Here is a 23,612-nt window from a genome sequence, read left to right on the forward strand (position 1 = left end):
AAGTCCAGAGATGACAGTGAGAAAGTCTTTTGGGTGGTTTAAATTGTAAAATTCTAATAGTAGAGTAATTAAATGGTCTCTTATTTGTTCTCAACACCCGTCGTTTATCCTGCTGGTATTTCTGCCAGTTTGCTGGCGAGCTCATGTTGTGCAACATTGATGAAATGAGCTGCAGGCATGTGTTTGGCTGCCGTCACCAGGAGTCCTGCGCGCCCGCGTGCAGAGCTGAGACCATAACTGGTGAAATAGTGGCAAAACAGAGATGTGGTTTTATGGAGAAACTATTGACACAATAATTCTATTAAATCAGGTGGTGCCTGTTGTATTTGATGAGAATGACATTTGCCAAACACTGAACTTCATTTTACTTTTGAAAATCACATTAAAACCCGGTGCTCTTTATTTCTGATGCAGGGTGTAATATCAGCAACAGTCCCCCATCACTGTACCTGCCGTCTCCTTTTGGCTTGAAGTCTCATTCCCTACCTTCCTTCCCCGTGCATATCCAAGTTCTCAAAAATGTAAAATATCAAGCAGACATTTTCAGTCACCTTCTAACTCAATTTTTTTATTCACCTTTCTGCTTGTGGCTTTTCTCTTTACTTCACCTTTTTCCCCCCTAACAGTGGATTTTGACTGGGAACAGTTGTGCTTACGTGTTTAAGTAGCAATTGGGTGTAAATTACCTGAAGGAGCTGTTGCCACCATCAAAATTATTCCAAAATAACTTGGTGGAGTAGAATGACTGTCAGGTCAGACAAGCAGCACAGCTGGGATCTGCTAGGGGGGAGCAGAGTTAAAGAGGAAAATACAGGTTCATTTAATAAGAGCTGTGCATTCTAAATATTAGTTTATATGCTATCAAAGATTTATAATAAAAATTATGGTGACTACTTGTGAGTGAGCAGCAGCAGTATTTGGGAAAGGGTTCGTTTCAAACTTTGCGTTTCCCATGAACATCTGCAGTATTTGCAAGGAACCCACGTGGTTTCTCCATGTGGTTTCTCTGAGGTTGGTACAACTGCTTTCCTCTGGGGAGTCCCTGTTGACAGTGTGATCCATAGCAAAATGAGAGGAGCAAACTGGCCACCGGTTTTGCTAATGGTTTGGCTAATTGATATGCTGCTGCTCTTGGGTGGCCCTGGCTGCAGCCCTGCTGCTCCCCCAGCACCGCCTGGGCAGTGGCAGGAGGTGGCTCTGCTCCCGTGCATTTCTTTTGCGAACCATGTAACTCTTGATCTTCTTTATTACCACTTAACGTAGGCAGTTATTCAGGGTCATTGCTTGGTCAGTCTGTTCCACCTTTATGTATGACGATTGCAAAACAGTTGAGGATGTTTGGCAGCCAGTAGAAGTTTTATTTCTGTGGATGAAAATAACCAAAAATATGTTCAAGGAGATAATTAGAATCATTAAACTTTCCTGTCATAATGCCAGTTGTAGTTTCATCCATCGTATGGCTAAAAACAAGCAGCATCAATCACCACCAACAAAAAAATCTATTTCTATCCCAAATATGCCAGCAGAAACACTGGTGTTGTAACGTCACAGTATGGGCCTGATCTGAGCATTGTCATTAGTCGTCTTGGGGAGACCTGGTGTGCTTCAAAATAAGGGTGATTTGCTTGGTGACGACAATCAAAACACATTTTGTTTAGGCTAGATCAGTGGTTATCACTGTCACGTGAAGCACCATGTGAACCACTGCAAGTCAGTAACTCACCCTGATATCTGGGAGATCTGGTGTCTCAATGCCTTAAATTTTCTGTCTTCAGTCAGGGTAGCAATAGATGCACAAGATGATTTAGGGAAGGGCAGTGCAGGATGCAAGAGCAGGAGAGCAAGAACATCTGTCTGCCTAAGGCTTTGTGCCATACCAGTGTGCCACAGCAGAAGGGAATCTCTCTCTGTTGTTGCGTGAAATTGCTGGATGCCAGATATCAGTCACTATTAATCGCTCCTGTTCAACCACAGAGAGTCCATAAGAATCATTAATAACAAAACTTCTGTGTAGAGGCTGCTGAGGAGGGGTGTGTCGGGCTGCTAGTGAGGGGTGCTGGTGAGCAGAGGAAAAGAAAAATGGGTGAAACAAAGTCCTGAGGAGGAGTAAATGTCCTTCGTTAGTATTAAATAAGATGTAGCTGAAAATCAACAGGGACAAACTGTTGGACATGAATTGGCCTATGCCAACATGATCCCTGCGGAAGGGAAGAGCAGAGCTTGTACAGCAGCTAACAAATAACAGCAAGGGATGGGATCAGAAAAATTCAGAAAAAGCAAAACAGAGTTCAGCATTAAATGGGAACGTTGTCTTTCAAAAATGACATTAGCTGTCTTCAGGCTCTAATGATTCCTGCCTTAAGATGGAGCAAAAACCATCCCTCTGGTCTGACGGTAGTGATCCGTGTGGAGAGCTTTTCCAGCTGCTCTGGGATGTCTTGGTGTGAAACACTCCCCGCTGCCTCTCATGGGGAGGACATGGGGACACAACTGAACTGGAGATGGGGTCAGTCCTGCTTTGCTGTAGCAGTTTGCCTGCCCTGTTTTCCAGCATCTGAAATAACTGGGGCTACCCCTGCATTTCTCAGGATGCAAGCGTGTAACCTCCGAGATAACTTCCAGCAAACTTCAGAGGAAGATCAGTCCCTTTTCATAACTCTTTTCCTCCCCCACTCCCTTTTTTTTATCTTCTTTTTTCTGCTTCAGAAGAGACTCTGGGGAGGACTTACAGGGAAAGCAAGCAAGGAGGAAGTACAAGCTGTCATAAATAATGTTAAAGCAAGAGTCAGATTTGCAGTAAGGTAACAAGGAGCCTGAGAAGGTGGTGACTGAGTTGTGAAGGGTTTTCAAAGTGCTTGTGTGTGATTGATGCCTTGGGGGCATCAGCCGAGGGATCTGAGAGTGTTGGTCTGGGCAAAGAGTACAGGGTACAGCCACAGCCTGGGTGGGCGTGCTGAGGTCTGCAGCCACGGTGCCAAGCCTTGGGCACGTGTGAAGGTTTGGCTCTGCAGGAAAGCATGAAAGAACAGCCAGGCTTTGAACGCTGTGCGCGTGGAGCCGTGAGGAAGGCAGGGCCAAAGATGAAATGAAGGCTGAAGGAGTGAATGATGCAGTGGAAGAGCATGGATCTCTGAAGACAGAGTGAAGGGGAAGAGTGCTGAAGAAGAGATGGGGATGAGAAGGATGTTTCGGGATTCAGAGGGTGTAAGTTAGGGACTAACTACCCTTGTGGAATGTTGAACAGACTAGAGAGGGTTTGACTTTGAGAGCAGCCTCTGAAAAGACTGTGAGGACATGAATGAGTCTGAATTCAGGGGTGATGCTGCAGCTACAGTGGCTGCTTTTGGCTGGATAAACAGAGGAATCTCAGAAGACATTGGGGAGTACCATTATCCTTCTATAGGGCAGCAAAAAGACCTCTGCTATATCCAGACCTGGGATCTGCACTGTAAAAATGCATTGGAAAGGTCTTGGGAGTTATGTGGAAGGAAAAGGAAGGAATAACAGTTTTTTGCTTCCCTGGGGAAAGGGTCCCAAGTAATTTGGTCTGTTTGCAAATGTATTGGAGTGATCTTTAACCCTGTACAAGTGCAGTAGAACTGTGGGCTCAAAGCAGATGCTGTCAGCCACGCTTCTGCTAGTCGGGGCTAGAAGAACTAGGTAAAGGTTGTGAAAGCCTCTCTCCTGAAGGGTACAATGGGTATTTTTTCTCTTGTTTAAGCTCAAGTTTGAATGGAGGGTAGGGCGTTAACAACTGTAGACTCAATTTTACTAGGGGTGTACAGGAGGTTGCATGGGAAACGGCTAGTAGTCCATTTTGGGCTGGGAGCCCATCAGCCTCACATGACCGGGCAGGTTTTGGACACTGTGAAGGTATCAGCATTATTGCTGAATATACAATCAAAACGGTTCAGTTATTTAGCTGAACTTTGTCTATGCTGGTTATTTCATTTTAGTCTACAGCGAAGTTGTGGTAGGCCCTGAAAAGAAGCCCTGCAGCCGGGTGCACTGGAGCTGGGAGCTGTTCCCTGGTCACCTGCAGCCGAAAGCCTTCACTACGGGATTACCCAGGTTAGGAGGCAGGACTGGGATGCACGGAGCTCTCGGTGCTGTGTGGCAGTGTGGATGAGGTGATGACAGATGAGGGGACACTGCTTTGCCAGATGAAGTTTGTTACAATTTCCCATCTGCTTGGAAGCAGAAGCTATAAGGTTTGTGCTGTGCAAGTAATTATTTGTTATGCATTTTTAAACATGAAATTGAGTCCAAACAGCAAATATTTTTAGCTTGTGTCATTGTGCAGTTAAGAAAGCTGCCAGCAGCATAAACCTGAATAACTCTGTGATGATTGGGGTGGGAATGGGAGGTGATTACCTTCACTTTTCGGTGCCAGCCTTGCAAACCAGCTGTTGTGTGAGGTGTCCCGTGTGCCAGTTCTGGAGGGTGCCTGTGAAGCAGGTAGTTCACAAGGAGCTGTGGCAGGTTTGTGCCAGTTCTGTTTGTCCTGTTAATGGTGACAGTGAGCATGGTGAGGTGTGCAAATGTGGCCAGGTGCTCTGCAAGCAGGACTGCAAGTGAGGCAGGACAGGTGATGCCTGGCCTCAGCATCGACAGTTGTCCTTGCCTGCTGGGTGAATGGGTTTAGCTGGAGAGGAAAAATAAATACATTTAAAGAGGATTTCCTGCTTTGCCCATTCTCCCTTCCCCATGCTTAGGCACTTGTTCCCTTTTCAGCTGGTCTCCTGCTCACATGACGCAGCATCTTGCAGAACTGGCTGCTTTTTCTCCTGCTCCATTCATTTTACCTGTAATAAAAAGTACACATCTGGCACAGCTGGGAGGTGTTTGGCCAGGTGTGAAAATGGGAAGATGGGAGAGGATTGCTGATTTTCTCCTGGTGAAATAGCAATCTCACATCTCAGTTTTCAGCAAATGCGTCCTGCAGAGCGAGCCTGCACGTGGTTTGTAATGTAGGCAGGTTTGGGATGAATGAAGCATTTTCCAGAATTTCAAGGAACCGGTTGAGTTGTTTCAGCAATATTTTACTCTCCACTCTAAAGCCCCCCCAGAAGGAGTGAGAGAATGGATTTGAGATGGATCTGAGCATTTTAGAAATTGAATGGCTTAGGCTTTTTAGATCGCACAAAATATAGTAAATTCTGAAAATGAATGCTTTTTGAGGGGGTGGGATCTGCTGTGGATTTTGATCAGACGGTAAGCCAAGTGATTCAGTTATTCCCTCTGTTTTCATGCAAGGTCACGGCATGATCCTCAGTTGCTTCCCTTGCATCTGCAAAGCAGCATGGACAGGTAGCAGGGTGTTTCCCAGCTGTGCCAGCTCCCAGCAAGAGCTCTCGCTCTCCTCCACCTTCCTCAACAGCTCACAGCATTGGGGCCATCAGTCCCATCAGAGGCTGCTTTTCCCTGATGTTTTTCCTTATAACTCCAGCTGGAGGGGGAGAGGTACGCAGAAGGAGCTGGTCTTCTGCACGGCTGTGCAGCCAGGGCAGCAATCTGACCCCATAGGTGGTTGCACACAGGTATGATTTTTTTCCAGTGCCCTGAGCACTGCTTTCCTCCCCTCAGCTTCCATGGATCTGCTTGATTAATAATAAGAAACAGAGGGGAAGATTTTCAGCTTTAGGTTCCATATGTGTATATTCCCATGGTTTTATAGCTGGTAGCATCTGATGTTACTTACCTTCATTTCAAGTAAAAGGGTGGCTTTAGCAGGGCATTTTTGACCTGGTTACAGAACAGAATGGAAAAAAAGCTTATTACCATGAGAATTCTTCGTGTTGCTTTTCTCTTTAATCTCTTCATTGGTGTTTTTTCTTAATTTCTAAAAAGAACCGCAGCTGCTGCGTGAGATGGGCAGGTACCGACGGTGCAGACCTGCAGTCAGGGTTGCACTCTGGCTCACATATGCGTATTCTGCGCTGCTCTCTTGCATGTCCTTTCTGCTTATGAAGTGTGTTGCTCTCAGTGGAAACTTAGAGGGAAGACTGAGGGTAGAATACTGATGAAATGGGATCAGAAAGCAGGTTATCACCTTATTTTTGCAATGCACTGCCATTCAGAAAGCACCAAGACACCTCAACAATAGTAGACACTATAATACTGTAATCTCAGAGTGTCCAATGTATTTTCCCTAACTCTGTAAGCAAAAGCCTTCTGCCCTGGTAACAATTTCAAAGGAAAGAGGTCATGCCTTGCTGAATGTAGTTCGAAATAAACCACATTTCCTCAGAAAGCAGGAGATGAGAGTGCTCCTTGCAGAGGAGCTCTCTGGAAGAGATACTGTGCAGTTACAGCGAGGCCTGACCCATATCCCATATCCCATCCTTAAGTCAGTCATCTTTTGTTCACGGGACTCTGCTGCCGAGGACTGTGCCATGTCCCCTGGCATCCCAGCCCCGTCCTTGCCTGCCCTCCTGGGACAGGCTGTCCCCCTGGAGCTGGTGGCCGTGGGTGCTTCTCCCTCTTCTCCAGCTGCATTGCATCCTGGCATGTGCCAAAGCTGAGGTAGTCCAGCCTGGGTTAGGATGAAAGTTTTGAGCAACTAGTGTTTGATTTGGCTTTAAATACAAAGAGAAATCAGCAGAATAGTGTGCAAAACAGCTCTCCCACCCTATGAGGATGGAAAGGCTCTCACTGGAGGCTCCATCCTTGCTGAGCTCTAGGGGAAGATAATGAAGAGGCAGTGGGTGAAGCCTGGAGGGGCACTGGGAGAAAGCTAGTGGTGCTTTCATGGAGGCAGCGCAAGACCTTCAGGGCGGCACCAGCCTCCTTTCTGCCTTGGTACCCCTGTATGCAAGATGTCAGTGTCACACACAGTGTCACACACGTGTCTGCAAGGAGCCTGGGAGGGAGCTTTGTGGGGTTACAGTGATTCCAAACGCTCAGCAGCAAGCCGGCTCCATCCACCATCTCGTGGGGGTGGCTCTGGGGGTGGCTGGGGCAGCCCTGGGCAGTGGTGGGCAGAGGGACACCTCGGGAGCAGGCTGCGGGCATACTGCTCTCTTGCACCCACCAGGACAGCAGAGCGGCTGCAAAGCTTTGCATAATAATATTCCACATGGAGAAGAATGATAATCATAGGAAATGTGATTGACTGCCTTTTTCTGTTGTTGCTGTATTATGTCTATTTAAATCAGATCACATTAACTGCAGTTATATTTAACAACGTCTGTCTACACGGCTGAATTCTTAGATTGTTAGTTTTCAATTGTAAATCACTTAATTGTGTCTGACTTTTTACAAATATTTGTAACGTGAGTTAATATTTTCTACTACGTGCGATGCACATTCTGGAAAACACTGATTGTTCTCGCCGCTGTGCACTGGGTCTGGCGGGAGCCCCCAGAGCCTCGGTGCTCTCTTATCTAAAGGCCATTGCCTTTACAGCTGATGTGTCAGAAACCAAGGTCTGTAGCTGGCACTGTCTGTGTGTTATGGTCGGGAAAGCCGTTAGGATTCATTTGGCTCCCTGACAAGAAGAAAAGAAAATGTTTGTCTGCAGTGTGATAACATGGTGAAGACTCAACACTCATGACACGGCATGTATGTATTATTGCTGTGCTCCTGGAGCCCGCTCTTGAACATCAGTATAAGATGTGGAAGGTGAGAAATTTTAAATTTGATCGTTTTCAGGGACTTTGAACCCAGGACCCCGAAAGCCTGTACTTGTTCTCACAGCGGGATGCCTGCTGCCCATCCTTCCCAGCCTGGGCAGGGCTGCCTGTGGTCTGTGCCCGGCAGATACAGATATTTGCCTTGGCGGGTCTCCTGCAGGGTTTACGTAGTGAAGGGTAAAAGATGGAACTTCTCAGCTTGGTACCTGCCTGGCTCTCGGCTGCAGCCCCTCTGCTCACGCTGGGCAGGGGGACAGAGGAGTGCCACTCCTGGCAGCTGTTCTGTCTCCTGAGCCTGTTCTGCAGAGCTGCCTGGGAGCCTTGTCTCGCACACAAATTCATCGGTGCTTAAAAAACCTGTGAGGTGCCAGCCTGTGGCGGCAGCCTCCAGCCAGGATGGCAGTCTCCAGCAGAAGGAAAGGAGAGAAGCGTGAAGCACCATCTGGACCTTGGTGGGTACCTGCTGTTGGGGTGCATCTCCCCAGGGAACGGTGCCCTGTCCTTCGGGGTGCACCCACAGCCCCAGGCAATGCCCGTGTGGGCTGGGGGGCTGCGGCAGGTCTTTCTGGAGCTGGTGGGAGGGATGTCGGGGGTCAGTCAGGCACACACCGAGCCTGGATTCAGGGTGGGACAGTGCAACGCTCAGTCTGTGTCCCAGCTTCACAACTACCAGGGTTTCAGCTGCTTCAAGTACAGCTAGCGCAGGGCTGGGAGCAGCAGTGCTGTGCTCCCCAGGCTGCCATGCAAAGGGAGGTGGGGTGTCCTGCTGCGTTGCAGGAGCTGCTGCCAGGCTGAAGCATCTTCTTCTGTAGTTGTTATAGTATCTGTACACATAAATTATTTATTTTACATTTAATATGGACACAGAACAGCAGTTTCCTTATTGCCTAGATGGCTTGCTAGGCTGATTGTCCTCACCAGTAAGGTAACAAGGATGGTGTACGCCATAGGACCTGCCCCATCTGCTAACATCTCCCCCTGCGCAGTACCTTGTGCTGAACAGCTCCTCTTCTCACCTTACAGACTAGCTGCTTTTAAAGGCATCACATTTTTGCTCCCTGTGTGTGTTTCTCCATAGCTATGCTTCTTGCTGCTATTCTGTGTCTGCTTCAATTCTTCTCGCATCCTTGATCTTAATGCAGGTGCCAGAACGTCTTGCAAGGGTATTTTGCAGGGTTAAATCCCACACAACAGCTTACAGCTCCACATGGCCCATCTCAGAGGTGCCATACATCCATTTTGTGCCACCAGTTCTTCAGGGGCAGAATAGGTCCTGTTGGAGGGGATCAGGCAGTAAAAGAGATGGCAAATGTTCCCAATTAGTGGAGCTCAGATTCCATTCCCTATTCCTTGTGTGTTTCTTTTCATGTTGTTGAATGCTAATTACTTAAAAAAGAAGTGGCTTTTCCAAAATGCAGTGATAAATTAGATAGGATTGGTATGGCTAAGGGTATTGCCGCTGTGTAAAACCAGGAAATTCCCCTCAAGATAAATTTCTCTGAAACCTTTGAATGACTTGAAGCACAACTGTCAGGGCACTGTTCTAAGAAAGACGAAGAAATGACCTTTTAATTAGCATAATGTGGTATTTTAGCATAATACTAATGATTAATCATTAATAATTGTTATGTTTTGACCAAAAGGACTTACAGATGTGATGTTTCTGCTCTTGTTTTTTTGATAAATTGGTATCAGTGAGTGGAATGTTACGTGCAGCCCAGAGGGAATAAAAATTGCTGGATCTGCCATGGAGGGCAGTTCCTTTCCACTTCTCCATCGCTGTCGAAAAGGGGTCTGATGGCAACCTATACAGAGATTTCCAGAGAAGCATGGTCCTAGTCACAGGTGGGACTTAGCAGCTTCAGCTCCCTTTAGGATGCTCTCCACTGAGAATATGTGGCAACCTCTTCACATGCTGAGGATTTGCTGCCTAGAGGCCTAATTCTCCTAACTGCTTTCTCCCTGAGCTCTCAAGAAAGTTTGTTGTGTCAAACCACTGTGGAAGACGTCAGCCTGTTCAGGAGAACGTTCTCTTTAAGTCTCTGGCTGTGACAAATCTAAACATCGTGAATACCAAAATGAACTGTAATGGGCAGCACTGCAATTTTTACTGTCTTAATCCTTGAAAAAGTGAGAGACATAATCTTCCCTCTACATTCCCTTTCCTCTTTGTCTGCTGATACCCAGTTTGGCATAAAAGGTAACCAAAGCCTTGCTCTTCATGACCAAAGTCTCTGCTTTGCCAGTTCTTTGCTCAGAGCTTCTGCAGAAAAGCATCTATCACCATGCTACTGCAAGAACCAGTGCTGCAAAATACTCCAAGGTATGCACCCACACACCACGAGTACTTTGGAGAATGGCCATCCAATTCCAAGCTACGTCTGTAGCAGGCAAGTTTCTTTCCGAATGTGGCTTTTCTTTCAGTTTTGTTTTAATGAATAAAAGTGATCATCATTCACTTAATGATCTGTAGCTTCTGTTATCTATGTGTTCGCTCGTATCATCATCCCTGCCAAGCATGGCACTGGCTGCAGTGGAGGAACTTGAGTCTCTTTTTTACCATCTGGTCTCAGCCACTGAAGGGTATCTGATTTTGTGTCACCAAGGGAGGCCAACAAGGGAATTCTATGTTCATGGCTCAGGGGCCTGATCCCCAGGCTGTTTTCAGAGCTGGGAGCAGAGCTTGCTCGGTCAGGGAGCTGGCTGCACAGCATGGCCAGGGAACCCAATGCCTCCCGTTCAAAAGGACTTCTCCCTGCGGGAGCAGCACTTCTCTCAGGACACCTTCTCGTCCCCAAATATGTACCTCTGCCAAGCATCACTAAGTAGCAGTTTTGACTTGAAATATGTAAATAGGCCGTGACCCTGTGAAGCCCATCAGAAGCTGCCGGCCTGCATTTATGGAAGGCTTTTAGGTTGCCACAGCCATGGAGGTCAGTTGAAAATCCCACAATACTGTGATGAAAAAGCAAGAAAAATCTCATTTCCCTGCTTGAATCAACAGGAGCCAAGACTCTAGTCCTAAGCTCATTTCAGCACCAAGGGGGGGGGGGGGAATTTTAAAGATGCATGAATTCCTATACAAGAGCCTTGCCTTGGCCCTGCCCGTGGCATAGACACCATTGGAGATGTTCTCACGCCTTACTCCATCACCTTTATTCCTGCTGAGTGTCAAAGTACTGCAGCTTTGCTGGACCACATCCTCATGCCAGTTGCTTTAGCTCCAAAGGCCAAAGCCCATTTTGAATTATAAGACAAATGTATCTACTGTTAAACTTCTAATCAGATGATCAGGATTTGAGGGTAACGTAGATCTTTGTTCCATGATGATTGGGGTGAGTTAATTGCAGCTAATTCTAGCTGTAAAAATTACCTGGAACTGAATAGCACTTTATTGTTCTGTGATTCTCTTCCTGTTAACTGATGTGAAATTCAGCATACGGAAGTAAACTGTAAGGAAACACAAACAAGCTAAACGTAGCGACCTACCTCGGGCTGCATCAACCAGCCAGAGCTCCAGTTTCTTTCGTTGCGCCATACTTCAGCCTGTGCTGCCCACATGCCTTCAAGCATCCTTATGCAATGCCATAAGAAGAGGGTATTAAGGCATGCTCAGGGGTCAGAGCCTATGGACAGCTTAGTTTTTAAGCCCTTTCAGTGTTATACACCTCATACAGATGATCTTGCAGGGGGATTTGCGGGGTTCAGAAGTTCTCTGGTCACAGATGGAAAGGACATGCCTTTTGAATGGAAGTGCTCCACCATCCCTTTTCTTAACAGCTTGCAAAACATTTGCAAAGGCAGGCAGCACTTTTTCTTCCCCTCCCTGTTTTGCTGAATCTGTTTTTTCATTTACTTTGATTTATCATTACACATAAATCTGGAGGTATCTTTGTACAACCTGCTGGAAAGCTGCATGCTATGTTTGCTTGTCTCAGCTTTCCTCAGCCCCGTGGTGCAGCCTTGCAAAGCTGCAAGGGGGTATGGTGGTAGGTGCGTCTGTAGCAGAGATGGTGCAGGGGTTTGTCCACTTTCGCAACAGAGGATCCGTGCTGAGCACCTGCCTGCCCTTGCCACGTCACCAGCGTGTGCTGGTTGATTCATCAGCACTGCAGATGAACAGCAGGTACCCACGGGCGCTGCTGCTGCAGCAAGGAGACCAGGAGAAATCTCTGCCCGCACGTGCCGCCAGTGCTCCTCTAAAATATGCTGGAAATCAGCTCAGCTTGTAGAGTAAACAGCTATCCAAAAGGCAGCCTTTAGGCTGGAGTTAATTCCAGGGTGCATGTCTTGACCTCACCTGGTGAAGCAGGTGCAGTCCCAGCATCTGCTGGTGGATGTGATGGGCGAGAGCCTGCAGAGCCTAGGTGACTGGTGAAGCACAGAGATTTATTGCAATGTTAAAAGATTCAGCACTCAGGCGAGGAGGGGCTGCTGTTCAGCCGAGGAAATACTTTCACCAACGAGTTTAGTGCAACCCTGAAGTTTGTGAACCGTGAAATAAGATTTCTCTTAGAGAGGGAAGCATCAGCCCTTAACAAATTATCTAAGTCCTTTCTGCTGTTTTAAATCACACACCCCAGGACCCCCTGGCTGCTCCCTTATAGTAGCAGTGGTTCATTAGATAACTCAGGAACTTGCCAGGATAACGGGAGCAGGCACCCATCCGCAGTAAACAACCAACAATGTGCAGCCGCAGTTGGAAGTGACTGAATTCCTGCAGCAGGGCTGATTACCGACACAGGAGCAAAATGGTGTGGGCTTTTCTCCAGGAGAGGGGGTTTGTCACCTTTCGGGGTGCTGGAGCCCCGGGGATCTGTGAGGAGCTGGGGCTGACAGGAGGGAAAAAGAAAATTTTGGTGAGGTAATAGGCACAGATTGTAATTCCTTGAATTAAGAGGAATGTTAAGGGAAATTTTACACTGTGCTAGAAATATTCTGCGTGGCTATGAGCCTAAAAGACTGATTCGGGGAAGTCTGACCAGAGGAGAGCTCGCCTTGAGCATCCCTGTTGTATAGTGGCACCAGGAGAGCAGTCTTCCTGGGACATGTGGGGATAGTGCTGCGTTGCAATCCGGAGAACTGGTGGAGGGGATATGTCCTGCTGGCTCCTTCTGACTCTCCTAAAATCCTCTCAAACTGCATGAGTGATAATTGCTAAATCCATGGCTGGGCTGTGCTGATGCTGCCGGTTTTGCTGACATGGGGAGGTCCATCACACTGTCCTCGCGTCCTCTTCTTCACTTGCATTTCAGATCCCAAGGCAGCCAGTGGTCCATGGGTTGCAATTTGCAGCTCAGAGCATTAGCATGTTGCCCGGGGCATTTGTGACTTACCCTACCGAGGCAGCTTAGCATCCTTCATGTTCCCCATTTAAACGGGAAGTCAGCATCCCACCTGCTGTCGAGAGAGGGAGCGTTTGGATCCTCCTTTGCTTTCTGCTTCAGAGACGTGGGCACAGGTCGGGGCCCCAAGCACCGGGCTGCCTCCCTCGCTCTGCCCTTTGCTGCTCGTAGAGAAGAATATTTACAGTTGGTGGGAAAAGGATGCTACAGAGCAATTCGTGACAGTGGCATGGAGCGTGTCTTAGGGAGCTGTGTGTGGTTCGTTGTGCCACTGTCCTGTCTCGTGTCACTTTATCTCCTAGAACTCTGGTTTTCTGGTAAAAAACCAAGGGCTTCCATGCAATGAGTCACTTTGACAGCCACGTGTTTCTTCCAGCTGGAGCACTCCACACTGCTGATGCCACAAGTTGTGAGTAAACCTGGACTGATAGATTAATAATTAATTGATGGGTGCCTATGAATTTTTCAGTACTTTCTCTCATTGTGCATCATAAAGCAAAACCACCTTTTATGAGACAAAGATCTCTCCTAAAGCCCTACATCAAAGCTGCAATATTGTCACCCATGTTGTGATCTTGTTCAGCCTTCACATGCAGAATGTTTGCTTTGAAATACTTAAATCAGCCATTATGCTGGCCTACAGAGCTCCCAGCATGTCAAAGGATGAGTGCCTTGAAACTCTCTTTGAGGCTTTTGGCACCTATGACTGTGCATGACACAGGTATTTGACTGTGTTAATTATTTTGGGAGGACTTATGCCAGGCTTAGGAAGGGCATGAGTGGGTCACAGCTTTTGTCCTTGTCCTCCACCCGGGGAAACTAATTCACAAAGTGGGATTCTTAGACCCTTCAGCTGCATGGTGATGTGCTGGACACAGAGGCAGAGGAAATTAATGTTTAGACAGGTGACAGTACCCACAGCCAGGGTGCTCCCTGCTCAGTCCACTTTCCAGAAGCAGCCTGTCTGTGCCTGCCTTTGACTGTGCAGGAGGCATCACCCATCCCCGGGTGCTGATGCTGCCATGGGGGAAAACCAGCACAGGCGGTAGCTATGGATTTCAGGGAGATCTGGTCTAAACGCTTTAATATCCAGAAGGTGAAGAGCTAGGTTTGCTTCTGTTCCTGACGCAGCACAAAGCAGGTTGCTGCAGCTCAGTGTTTGCATTACCAGAGCGTTTAACCCATGGTTTTCCAGAACCCCATTGCAAATGGCTTGTCCTCTGCAGGAGCACGCAGCGTGGGACGGGCTGGACTCACCACCATGGTGTAACTTTTCTCGAAGGGAGGGGAGATACCTTCAGACAGGCCCCAGCTATGGTCCAGGAATGGGAATGTTGTGACACTTGCTGCCCTTGCTGGGATGCAGGGACTGGCATTTGCAGTGACGGGCAGGGAGGGATGGCACTGTTAAATGGTGCCAGCGGTTTCTGGCTGGGGCTGATGGCAGTTACACCGCCAATACCTGTCACATCCATAGCACGTGGTGTACATGCCAGGCTGATCGCTGAAGGCTGTGTCTGTGTGTTGCATCCTGTTACTGTAAATACTCGTAGCTTACAATGATGTCATTTCATTATAGACCCTTGTAGCTTACAACAGCATTATTTCCAACAGTGCTGAGCTCAGAGCATGGGCGCAGATCCTACGTCGTGTTTACCTCACCTGTGTCTGTTGGGAGTGTGCCCCATCAACACGTGTTCGGTGGCATGGCTGGATCCACTCTTACTGACTGGCTGAGTGCTGCGTACGGCATGTCACTTGTGCTGCTGGCATTGTCCCCATGCTGGGCAGGTTAGCCCCAGCTACAGTCCTCTCACTGTGGCTGATGTCACACGGGCTGTACCCTGCTCGGTCCCCAGGTAGGTGGGTCAGTCTGCAGTGTTAATCTGAAAAAAAAAGATGCTCTGTGTATAATAAAGAAGGTAAGAGGACAGCCTGCACCCTGCCCGCCCCCCCAGCATCACATTTGGAGCCAGGGCTGCGATTGTAAATAGTTTGGCTTTGAGCTGGGATAAACTAAAAGCTGGAGCTTTAAATATGTAATGCTTTGACTCCAAAACACGGGAATTTAAAGTCTCCCTTAACATTGCTCATCTCCTTGAACTGCCTCCAGTGTTTCCTGGGGTGCATGGATGTGAGCCTGGGCTCCTGGCTTTAAAAACTACAAGGCTCGGGCTGGGCAATAGGCGGGAGGTCTCTGATACACCAGCCAAATAGTTTAGGTGTGGATTTGGTAGGTGCCTATACGCCTGTTGCAGATCTTCTGACTTAATTAGGTTGGTTTGTTTGCCTCTGCTTCTGCCTTTCAAAGGTGTAGAGACATTATCTTCCGTCCCTCTGGGACAGCGTGAGGAAGTCTGACAGTGGATTTGTTTCAGGGTCGTGGAAGGAAAAGGTTGCTTCTGCAGGCCAGTGGCTGGTTCTTATGGGTGATTAAAACCGTCAAACTCGCATGTTTTTAACCTCATTCTTTCATTTACTAGTGCCCATTAAAAAGTATTGCTTATTAGCAGTGTATGTGTAAAAAACCCTCTGTCTTCTGCAAGATTTTTTTTTCTTGCAGTTGAACAGTCACCAGGTGTTAGAGCAGGCACGTGCCCTGCAATGCCCTCAGCGGAAGGCTGGCTGTGATGCTGGGCAATTTTGGGTTCCACTCAGAATCTGATCTACAAATTTTTTAATTTTTATTCTTTTACCTTTAGCAAATGTTACACCGACGTAGATAATCTCTGTGGAGCAAGCAGAGAGAACTAATGTTGTATGCGGGTAGACGTATGAAAACTTCTAATTTACCAGCAGGCACTTGGGTAATGATCAGTTGAGAATTGCAAATTATGTACGTCATATATTTGTGGCATGCTGCTGAAGAAAAGCTCAGTGCATATGACAAATTGTATATATACTGAAATTTATAATACTTTTCACATTTAATTGACTGGGAAAACCTTATGATTTATATCTTTGCTTTATTCATAGTACACACATAACATAGTTATAATGCAGAACAAAACTAATTCATTTTTTCTTTGACTTTGTACATCATTTATATATTTGGCTGTCAAATGTTTGAATATGAAGTGAGCATGCATAAGGCAGAGAATAAATAGCTGATTCTCCAGTTAAGAAATTGAGTTTTAATGATATCAGGGTCTGTGTTGCCTTACTGGGATGTTTGGTCTTGCTTAGATAGCATGCTTTACATTTGCCCCTTGCCTTATTTCACAAGCAAAATATATTTTATGGGCACCAGCATTGCTCTCTTAATGGCCCTATATAGTATTTTGACTGTGTAAAATGTACTGGGCTTGCTTTGACAGCAGCAGGAGCCCTGCCCAGGCTCAGGAGCAGTAAGTGGCTGAGCTGTTGGGCTGCTACTCTTAGTCACAAGAGGTCTGCTTGAACATGCCAGGAGGACACGCAGGGACCGCAGGCAGGGGCTGCCTCATTAGTACTGTTCTGTAGATAACAAGAAGAAAATGTAATGTTGGCTGCAACAGACTGATTGCTTTCCCAAAGCAGTTATTGCCATGGAGCTAACGTGAACAGTCATTGAAAAATACAGCCTGGATTACCTGGCTTGGCATCGCTAATTAACCTTGGGAAGCACGGCCCTGAAAAGCAATACCTTAACCACTTGAGCACAAGCAAGGAGGCTGCCTAGGGTGCTTGTTGCCTCCTAAGAAAAATATTCTACTGCAGCCAGATCTTTCCTTGACACATGGTTTTCCGACACCTGTAGCATCACTGGAAAACATCTGCAAAATCAAGATAGTGGAGAAAGTGTAAGGAGTTTGCTGGCTCATTATCGTACCTCAAAAACAGCTCTTCTCCACAGCAGCATCCTTGATTTCTAAATTCAGCGCGTGAGTTATTTTGGGTAGTGTGTGATTAACCTCAATTACTGTAGCTCGGGTGGAATTCAAATAATGACCCCTCTTTCAGAGTCGCAAAGAAATGGAAATCTGGCACTGTACATTTCCTACCCTTAATGAAGCAGCTCTGAGAGGTGCTTGCACATTGGTGGAGGTTAGTTGTGTGATGCGTTTGCTCATGGAGAAATTAATGGGGGCAGCTGATCTGGAAAAGTGTTGGTGGTTCATGACTCTGTACTGGTTTTGGGATCAGGAATATAAACATGAAGGCAGCAGGTTATGTGGTACAGCTGGTGTGAATGAAACCTGGGTGGCCACAGCAGAGATAGGTGAAGCTTCAGTGGATTTGGATCATGGTCAGGACACTTTGTAGTTTTCCTTCTTGAATTAAATCAATAATTGACACTTTCAAAAACTAATCAAAAATATCTTTCCTTCAATCTTAGCCGTAATGAATGTCGGCTCTCTGGAAAATCATTGATGTGAAGCAGTATGCAAATACACACCTGCACGTGTGCAGATCTACGTGAACGTGTGTGAGAGGGGAGATGCAGGATGCGCAGGCAGGTGGCTGAGAAGATGCTGTAGAAAGCAGCATGTCTGGGGGAATGTGGGGTATTTCAGCCCATCCAGGGAGCACAAACAGACAAGCTCATCATTCATCAGGCTGAGAATCGAAACTTTTGCCATCGAAACTTTCCAGACTGCACTGCGCCAGCTGAGCCTTTCTTCTGTCAAGCAGTTTATCTCCAGAGGATAAAACCCAGGGAGGTGGTTAGCACAACCTCAAGCCAACAAATAAAGATAACTTATGTGTAGCGGTCAATGGGAGAGCTGACCTATGGCAGCTTGTGGCAGTCACATTTGCTGGTAGCCAAAAGGGGCCAATACTTTGGAAACAAAGGTGACATTTGGATGGAGGAGCCAGCCCTCCCACCTGAAGTCATGTTTGCTCGAGGAGATGAACCAAAACCCTGAGATTTTGCACCAGGCTGAGCATGGTTTTCTGCCTTGTGGGTGGAGCATTGCCATGAGCACCCCGATGCTGCACATTTATGACCCCAAAGGAGTCTAGAGAATGGTTAGAGTCTGGAAAGCAGCTATAAAATTGCCACCTCATTACAGCAGCCATCGACTTCTTTGGGTGCTAGTTTAATGTTGTGCTTTTTGTTGTTCTGTAATTCATGTCCGTGTATTCCCACTAAAAATAACCAACCCGCCTCAAGTCCTACCGACGGGAAACTGCTCACAGCAGTCACCATGGCTCTTCCACATGTGCTGTAATTGCTTGCTTAACTGGCAGAAACAACATTTTACCCTCAGAAGACATTTCAGGGCCAGGCAGATGCCAAACGCTGAACCACAGGGCTGTGGGCAGTGTGTTTGAAAAAAAAAAAAAAAAAAAAAAAAAAAAAAAAAAAAAAAAAACCTCTGCTGAAGGCTGCAGGAAAACCGCTTGCATGAATTGGGTGGTAGCACAGGGATGCAGCAATATGGGGGGAAAGGGAAAGAAAATAAGCAAATGCTATTGTTGTGCACTTCTGCTGAGCCACTCTCTTGTCTTTTTCTGGGTGGCAAGCAGGGGCAGGGGGTGTTTGGCTTGGTGATCTGGAGCTGCCATGTGTCCTGCCGCAGCACAGGGGGGCTATGGCTTCCCAAGCACCAGCAAAGTGACAGCCTCTGGAGGACACCCCGCTCCTCAGGGGTTCCGATAGTCACCATCGTGCCTTGCTGCCAGACTGGCTCACAGGGCAAAGTGGGTGTAAGACCTCAGGGTGAGGATGCTCAGCCCCAGGAGGCAGCTGGGCAGGTATCAAAACAGGGTCTGCACAGTCCTCTGGTTGTGTCTGTCTTGGGATGGTGAACGTTGTGTGTGTTCTTTGTGGGGGGCTTTGTCCCACAGCAGGGCCTGTCACCACTCCCTCTCTGCAGTACTTCATTGATAATGTAATACAGATGGTCAGCCTGAGGAACTGAACTGCTTGTCAAGGTGCTGCCTTGGTTAATTTTTAACCTTGATTTGCCTTTTGTTTTTGTACAGCTGGACAACCCAGATGAGCAAGCAGCACAGATCAGACGCGAGTTAGATGGTCGTCTCCAAATGGCAGAGCAAATTGCCAAGGTAAAAAAAAAAAGAAAAAAAAGTGTCTTCTGTATTAATAAGCTCTTCATATAGAAGCACGTAAGTAGTTTGATGCAGCCCCCAGGTCCTGTCCTTCTCTCACAGGTTTCTTCTCCTAGTAATCACCGGTTAAAAACCCGTTGATTTTTAACTACAAACAAAACAAGTACAGATGAAGCTGTACTTGGAATGTCTGGTTCTTGGAAGGTCTGGTTTCTTGGAATGTCCTGATGGGCTGTGATGTTTTAGGTTCCCACAAAATCTCTTACAAATCTTCAGTGGTGGGAAAGACATTGTCCTGAAGTGCTCCAGCTAGATCTGCGGGTGCATGTCTGAGCCCTCTTTGTCAAAATTCTATGCTAGGCAATAAGGTGGTATGTGAAAAAAGGTATGGTGTGTAAAAAGGAGCCAGAAATTGCCCTAACAGGGTTTGTGCCTTTCACTGGGCTGCTGGGAGCCACAGTTCCCTGCCCGTCCATAGGTACCTGCTGCCTCAGTAAAGGTACTTCAGATGTGTTGTCCCACACATGTTCACACTTTGCACGAGAGCCGTCAGGCTAGCCTTGGACTGTGCAGACATCCCTGCCATCTGGATCGGCAGGAATGGGACCTCCAAACAGTTTTGATAACCAAGCACTCGGTTAAACTCTGTAGAGACCCTTCCGTAAGGAGACCTCTCCCTAGGAGCAAATCCCACCCTCACACAGTGCAGATTTACGTAGTCTCCAATGGACCATAGATGGAGAGAAACACTGGATCCTGTTGACATCAGTAGGGGCAAGATTTTATCCTTGCCTTTAATCAAATGCTCTGAGTCACTGATAAAGCCCTAATGGGGCTGAAGTCACTGGGAATGATCTGTCTGGTGATTCTTGATAGTCAGGAAACCATTAGAATGGAAAGGTCTAATCAGACAGACATAGCTCAGGTTAGGGACCTGCCTTTCGGCAGCAGTCCTCCCGGCACTGAGCTGTGCCCAAACTGGGGGGGGTTATGAGAAAGGTAGTATCAGAGCTGTTTGCAACCACGCTGATACCCCTGGGTGTGAAAAGCAGAGCACGTTAATTTGTGGTCGGGTGTTAGCAAGGATACTGGTAGTGCTTGTGCAGTTGTTCCTCACTAACGCTCCTGTTAAACAGCTACTGCTCTTGCGTCTTTGGGGAGGTAGGTTCTTTTTCCCCATTTCACAGATAAAAACAGTGAGGTGGTCAAACGACGGTGCAGCAAACCGACTGCAAGTCCTTTGTTCAGCATTTGGCCCTTTGCCATTTTATTGCCAAGAAAACCTACAGAATTTTTTATTTGTGGCAAAATGTGAGCCCCTGTGCGGAGGGCTGCTGCTCCAGTTCTGAGATGGGTCGCCAGGCACTGGGTGCCAGAATGAGATTGTCTGGCTTTGTTGTTTCAGTTTTCTTTTTATGGCATGTGGGACAACAATATGCATGGTTCAGTAGCAGCCAGTGGAGGCTGCAGCTTCATGAATAATTTTTTGCAAACAAGAATTTGCCATTTCCATTTCTTCCCCAAGGATGCTGAAAACAAACCATGCCACGGCTGGCCCTGTGAGAGACAGGCAGGGGAAAGTCCTCAACACAGCCTGACATTTCCCTGTGCAGGATTCAACCTTCAAAATACAGCTGTGCAGCTTGGAGGGTGGTTCAAAGTAAAAGTGACTTACCTGTGATCCACTTGGCAGGTATTGATATTTAATCTTCGTGTTACGGCTGCAGACCTGTTCTCCGGAATGTCAGATCCCACCAGCAGCTGCCTACAAGAGACCTTTTTCTTTCAGACCCATGAATACCGTGTTTTGAAGGAAGCCAAATGACCTTTTGCATCCTTCTCTGTACCCTCTGTTCCGGGCAAAGCTGCTTTCCCTTCAGCATAAGGCAGGTTCACAATTCGGCTCAGTGAAAGGATAGCGTTTCCAGTTTTATCTCCAATTTGCAGCTTTTAATGCGGATTTTCTGCCCAGGGAGACTTACAGTGTCCGCAAAACCAGCCCTGAGGTGTGGGAGTCTTGGAGATTCCACACTAAAGGCAAATTAATGCCTCATTAATAAATTAAGAAATTCACACGAGGACATTTGTACTTCAGTGGCAACAAAGGCCGTGGAGTCTTACCAAGACCTGGGACTGCAGTGTTGCAGAACTGATGGCTCTGCGAGCTCTCCTCTGACCAGTCCTGTGACCTTGAACGAGTCGCTGTGCATGCCAGCCTTCCTGCATCTGGTTACCAGGGCACAGCTCTGGGGCTTTTTGCCTCCTCCTGTGCCCAGGAGAGTGCAGCTCAGCACAGCATCAGTGCCGCATTAGGCAGGGTCCCCCACTGAGCCTGACTCCATCAGAGCACATCAGCCCAGCCTTGGCGCCAGCCAGCTTGAGGATCACGCTCGAAGTCAAGCAGATGTTTTAAAGCTGAATCTGGACAGGCTTTTCACTCTGCGTATTGTACTTTTCCACCAGCTAAATGTGAGCAGCATTACAGCTGAGAGCTTAGCGATGCCAAGGCAGAGGTGTATTTTTCTCTGCAGTAGCAAGTGCTCTGCTGTCCTGTGGTGCCTTTCCTCCCTCCCACACAGTCTCCTGGCCTCGAGGGCAAGGAGCATCACATGTAGGGGCAACTAAATGAGACCTTGTGATGGCACCAGAGCAATATATCCATCTGGGACTGGACCACCCTGCTGCAGCCCACTAGACTGGTCATTTCTTGCAGTCTCTTTTTTTCTCCACACTTGTCCCCATTTCTGGTCCTCTCCCTGCTCCAAGTACATGTGGAGGTAACTAACACCCTTTCTTGCTGTTGTCTGCATGTCTTGATTGTGTCTTCTTCCAGACTTTCCCCAGCTGTGTCTCCAGTCTGATGGGTAACTTGGGCCCACACCTGCATCGCTGCATTTCCATTGTCAGACCCAGTCCCCGTTAAATTGTTATGCACCACTTCAAACTTACTGGTTTTAACCTTAGTATGAGAAGTTGCCAGTGGTGCACAGTGAGATGTCTCAGTCCTTGCTGCAGTTCCAAAGAGGTCTGTGGGGGCAGTGCCAAAATTGCAGTCCCTGGATAACAGCAGGGCAAAAAAGCAATAATGTTTGAACATCATTGCTTCAGCAGCAGTTCTCAAAAATCTACAAAACAGTTGTGGTTTTTCTTTTTCCTAGGGGTGGCTTGCAACTTACATAACGCATAGACAATAAACCAGACTGATTAGGTAGTTTATCTTACGCCAGGTCTAATTTACATGAGGGAATTGCTTCCCAAGATTGAGACTGGAAACGAAAGACTATATTTTAACTGCTTGGTGCAAGTGCTGCTGCGAGCTGTGCTGGCAATGGGTAAGCTGTTGAGGACTGCTGCAAAAGCTAGTGCAGTGGAGTACTTTTTCAGCAGCCTGATGACAGTCTTCTAGAAGAAACATGACCTTGTTTTCTTTTCTAGCATACATTTTACGAACTGCTCTTTACAATATTATGAATTGCCACTGAGACACTTTGCGCATCAGCATCAAGTTCCCTGGCTGCAGATGCTGCCTTGCTGTCATACACCTTGCGGTCTCTCGTAACCCACTGAGACATGTTCAAACCCTGAGCAGATTCAGGGCATGGGCAGAGTTGTCAGAAGATGTAGGGCTCAGACCAGTGAGCCTAATAGCTGGAGCATAGGCAGCAGTTCAAAGCTGAGATCACACATTGGGGAACATCACATTTTGCTCTCGTTATCACCTTTAGTTTTAATGTTTAAACATCCTGTTTACAAGAAGCAGCACTGGAGGGTCTCACAGTGAAAGGTTGTCTTGTTGGAGGGAGGCACAGGTCTGGCAACTAGTGGAAAGTGTGTTTTACCCCTTCTTCCAGTTGGGACTGTGCATTCCTACCCACACATTGCTGATTTTCCATCCCTGGGCTCCTTTCACACCTAGAAAGCTAATGGAGCAACTGCTCAGAAGTGTTTTAAAAAGAGCTGGCACATTTGGAAGACTGGAAAACCAGTCCCTAACTGTCAGCATCCTTTGAATCATTAGTAAATTGCTGTCAATCATAAAGTTCAGCTGAGATCTGTCCTGGAGTGTTCATAATGATAAATACATATACATGAAGAAGGCCATTTGCAGACCGAAAAATCAATGAAATGCAAGTGCATGCAAGAAACAGTAAAGTTGGAGAAGTACCAAGTAGTAATTCTATGGGAAGCTAACAATAATGTTTTTACATTACACAGGAACAAGCTGTAATTTGTCATCTGGTTTGTGGGAGCTGCCTGCTCGCAAACCTCTCTGCAAATGCTCCTGGGGGATTCTCCCAGTGCAACAAGTGGTTGTTGATTGTCACAGTCATTCGTTCTGTTGGTTTTGTTTCTAAATCCAAGGAGCGCAAGTTTCCGAAGTTTGTGTCCAAGGAAATGGAAAACATGTACATTGAGGAGCTGAAATCGTCCGTCAATCTCCTGATGGCAAACTTAGAGAGCATGCCTGTGTCTAAAGGAGGCTCAGAGTTCAAGCTGCAGAAGCTGAAACGTAGTCACAACACCTCAATAATTGACATGGGAGAAGAAAATGAGAACCAGCTTTCCAAGTCGGATGTCGTGTTGTCGTTCTCACTGGAGGTAAGCTTCACACACATGACAGTGTGCAGAGCTTGTG

At 47.1% G+C, this 23,612-nt stretch overlaps 1 protein-coding gene across 24 annotated transcripts in view; it reads left to right on the top strand.

Moving 5' to 3' along the window:
* CADPS (calcium dependent secretion activator) overlaps nucleotides 1-23,612 on the top strand; it is a 220,803-nt gene that overhangs the window by 61,271 nt on the left and 135,920 nt on the right. For all 24 annotated transcript variants that reach the window (XM_040589456.1, XM_040589459.1, XM_040589457.1 and 21 more), the window contains exons 4-5: nucleotides 18,893-18,973; nucleotides 23,339-23,575. In XM_040589456.1, the coding sequence (XP_040445390.1) occupies nucleotides 18,893-18,973; nucleotides 23,339-23,575 (318 nt within the window). The remainder of the gene's footprint in view (nucleotides 1-18,892; nucleotides 18,974-23,338; nucleotides 23,576-23,612) is intronic.

Source organism: Falco naumanni, chromosome 4 (genome assembly GCF_017639655.2).
Source record: "Falco naumanni isolate bFalNau1 chromosome 4, bFalNau1.pat, whole genome shotgun sequence".
Lineage (NCBI taxonomy): Eukaryota > Metazoa > Chordata > Aves > Falconiformes > Falconidae > Falco > Falco naumanni.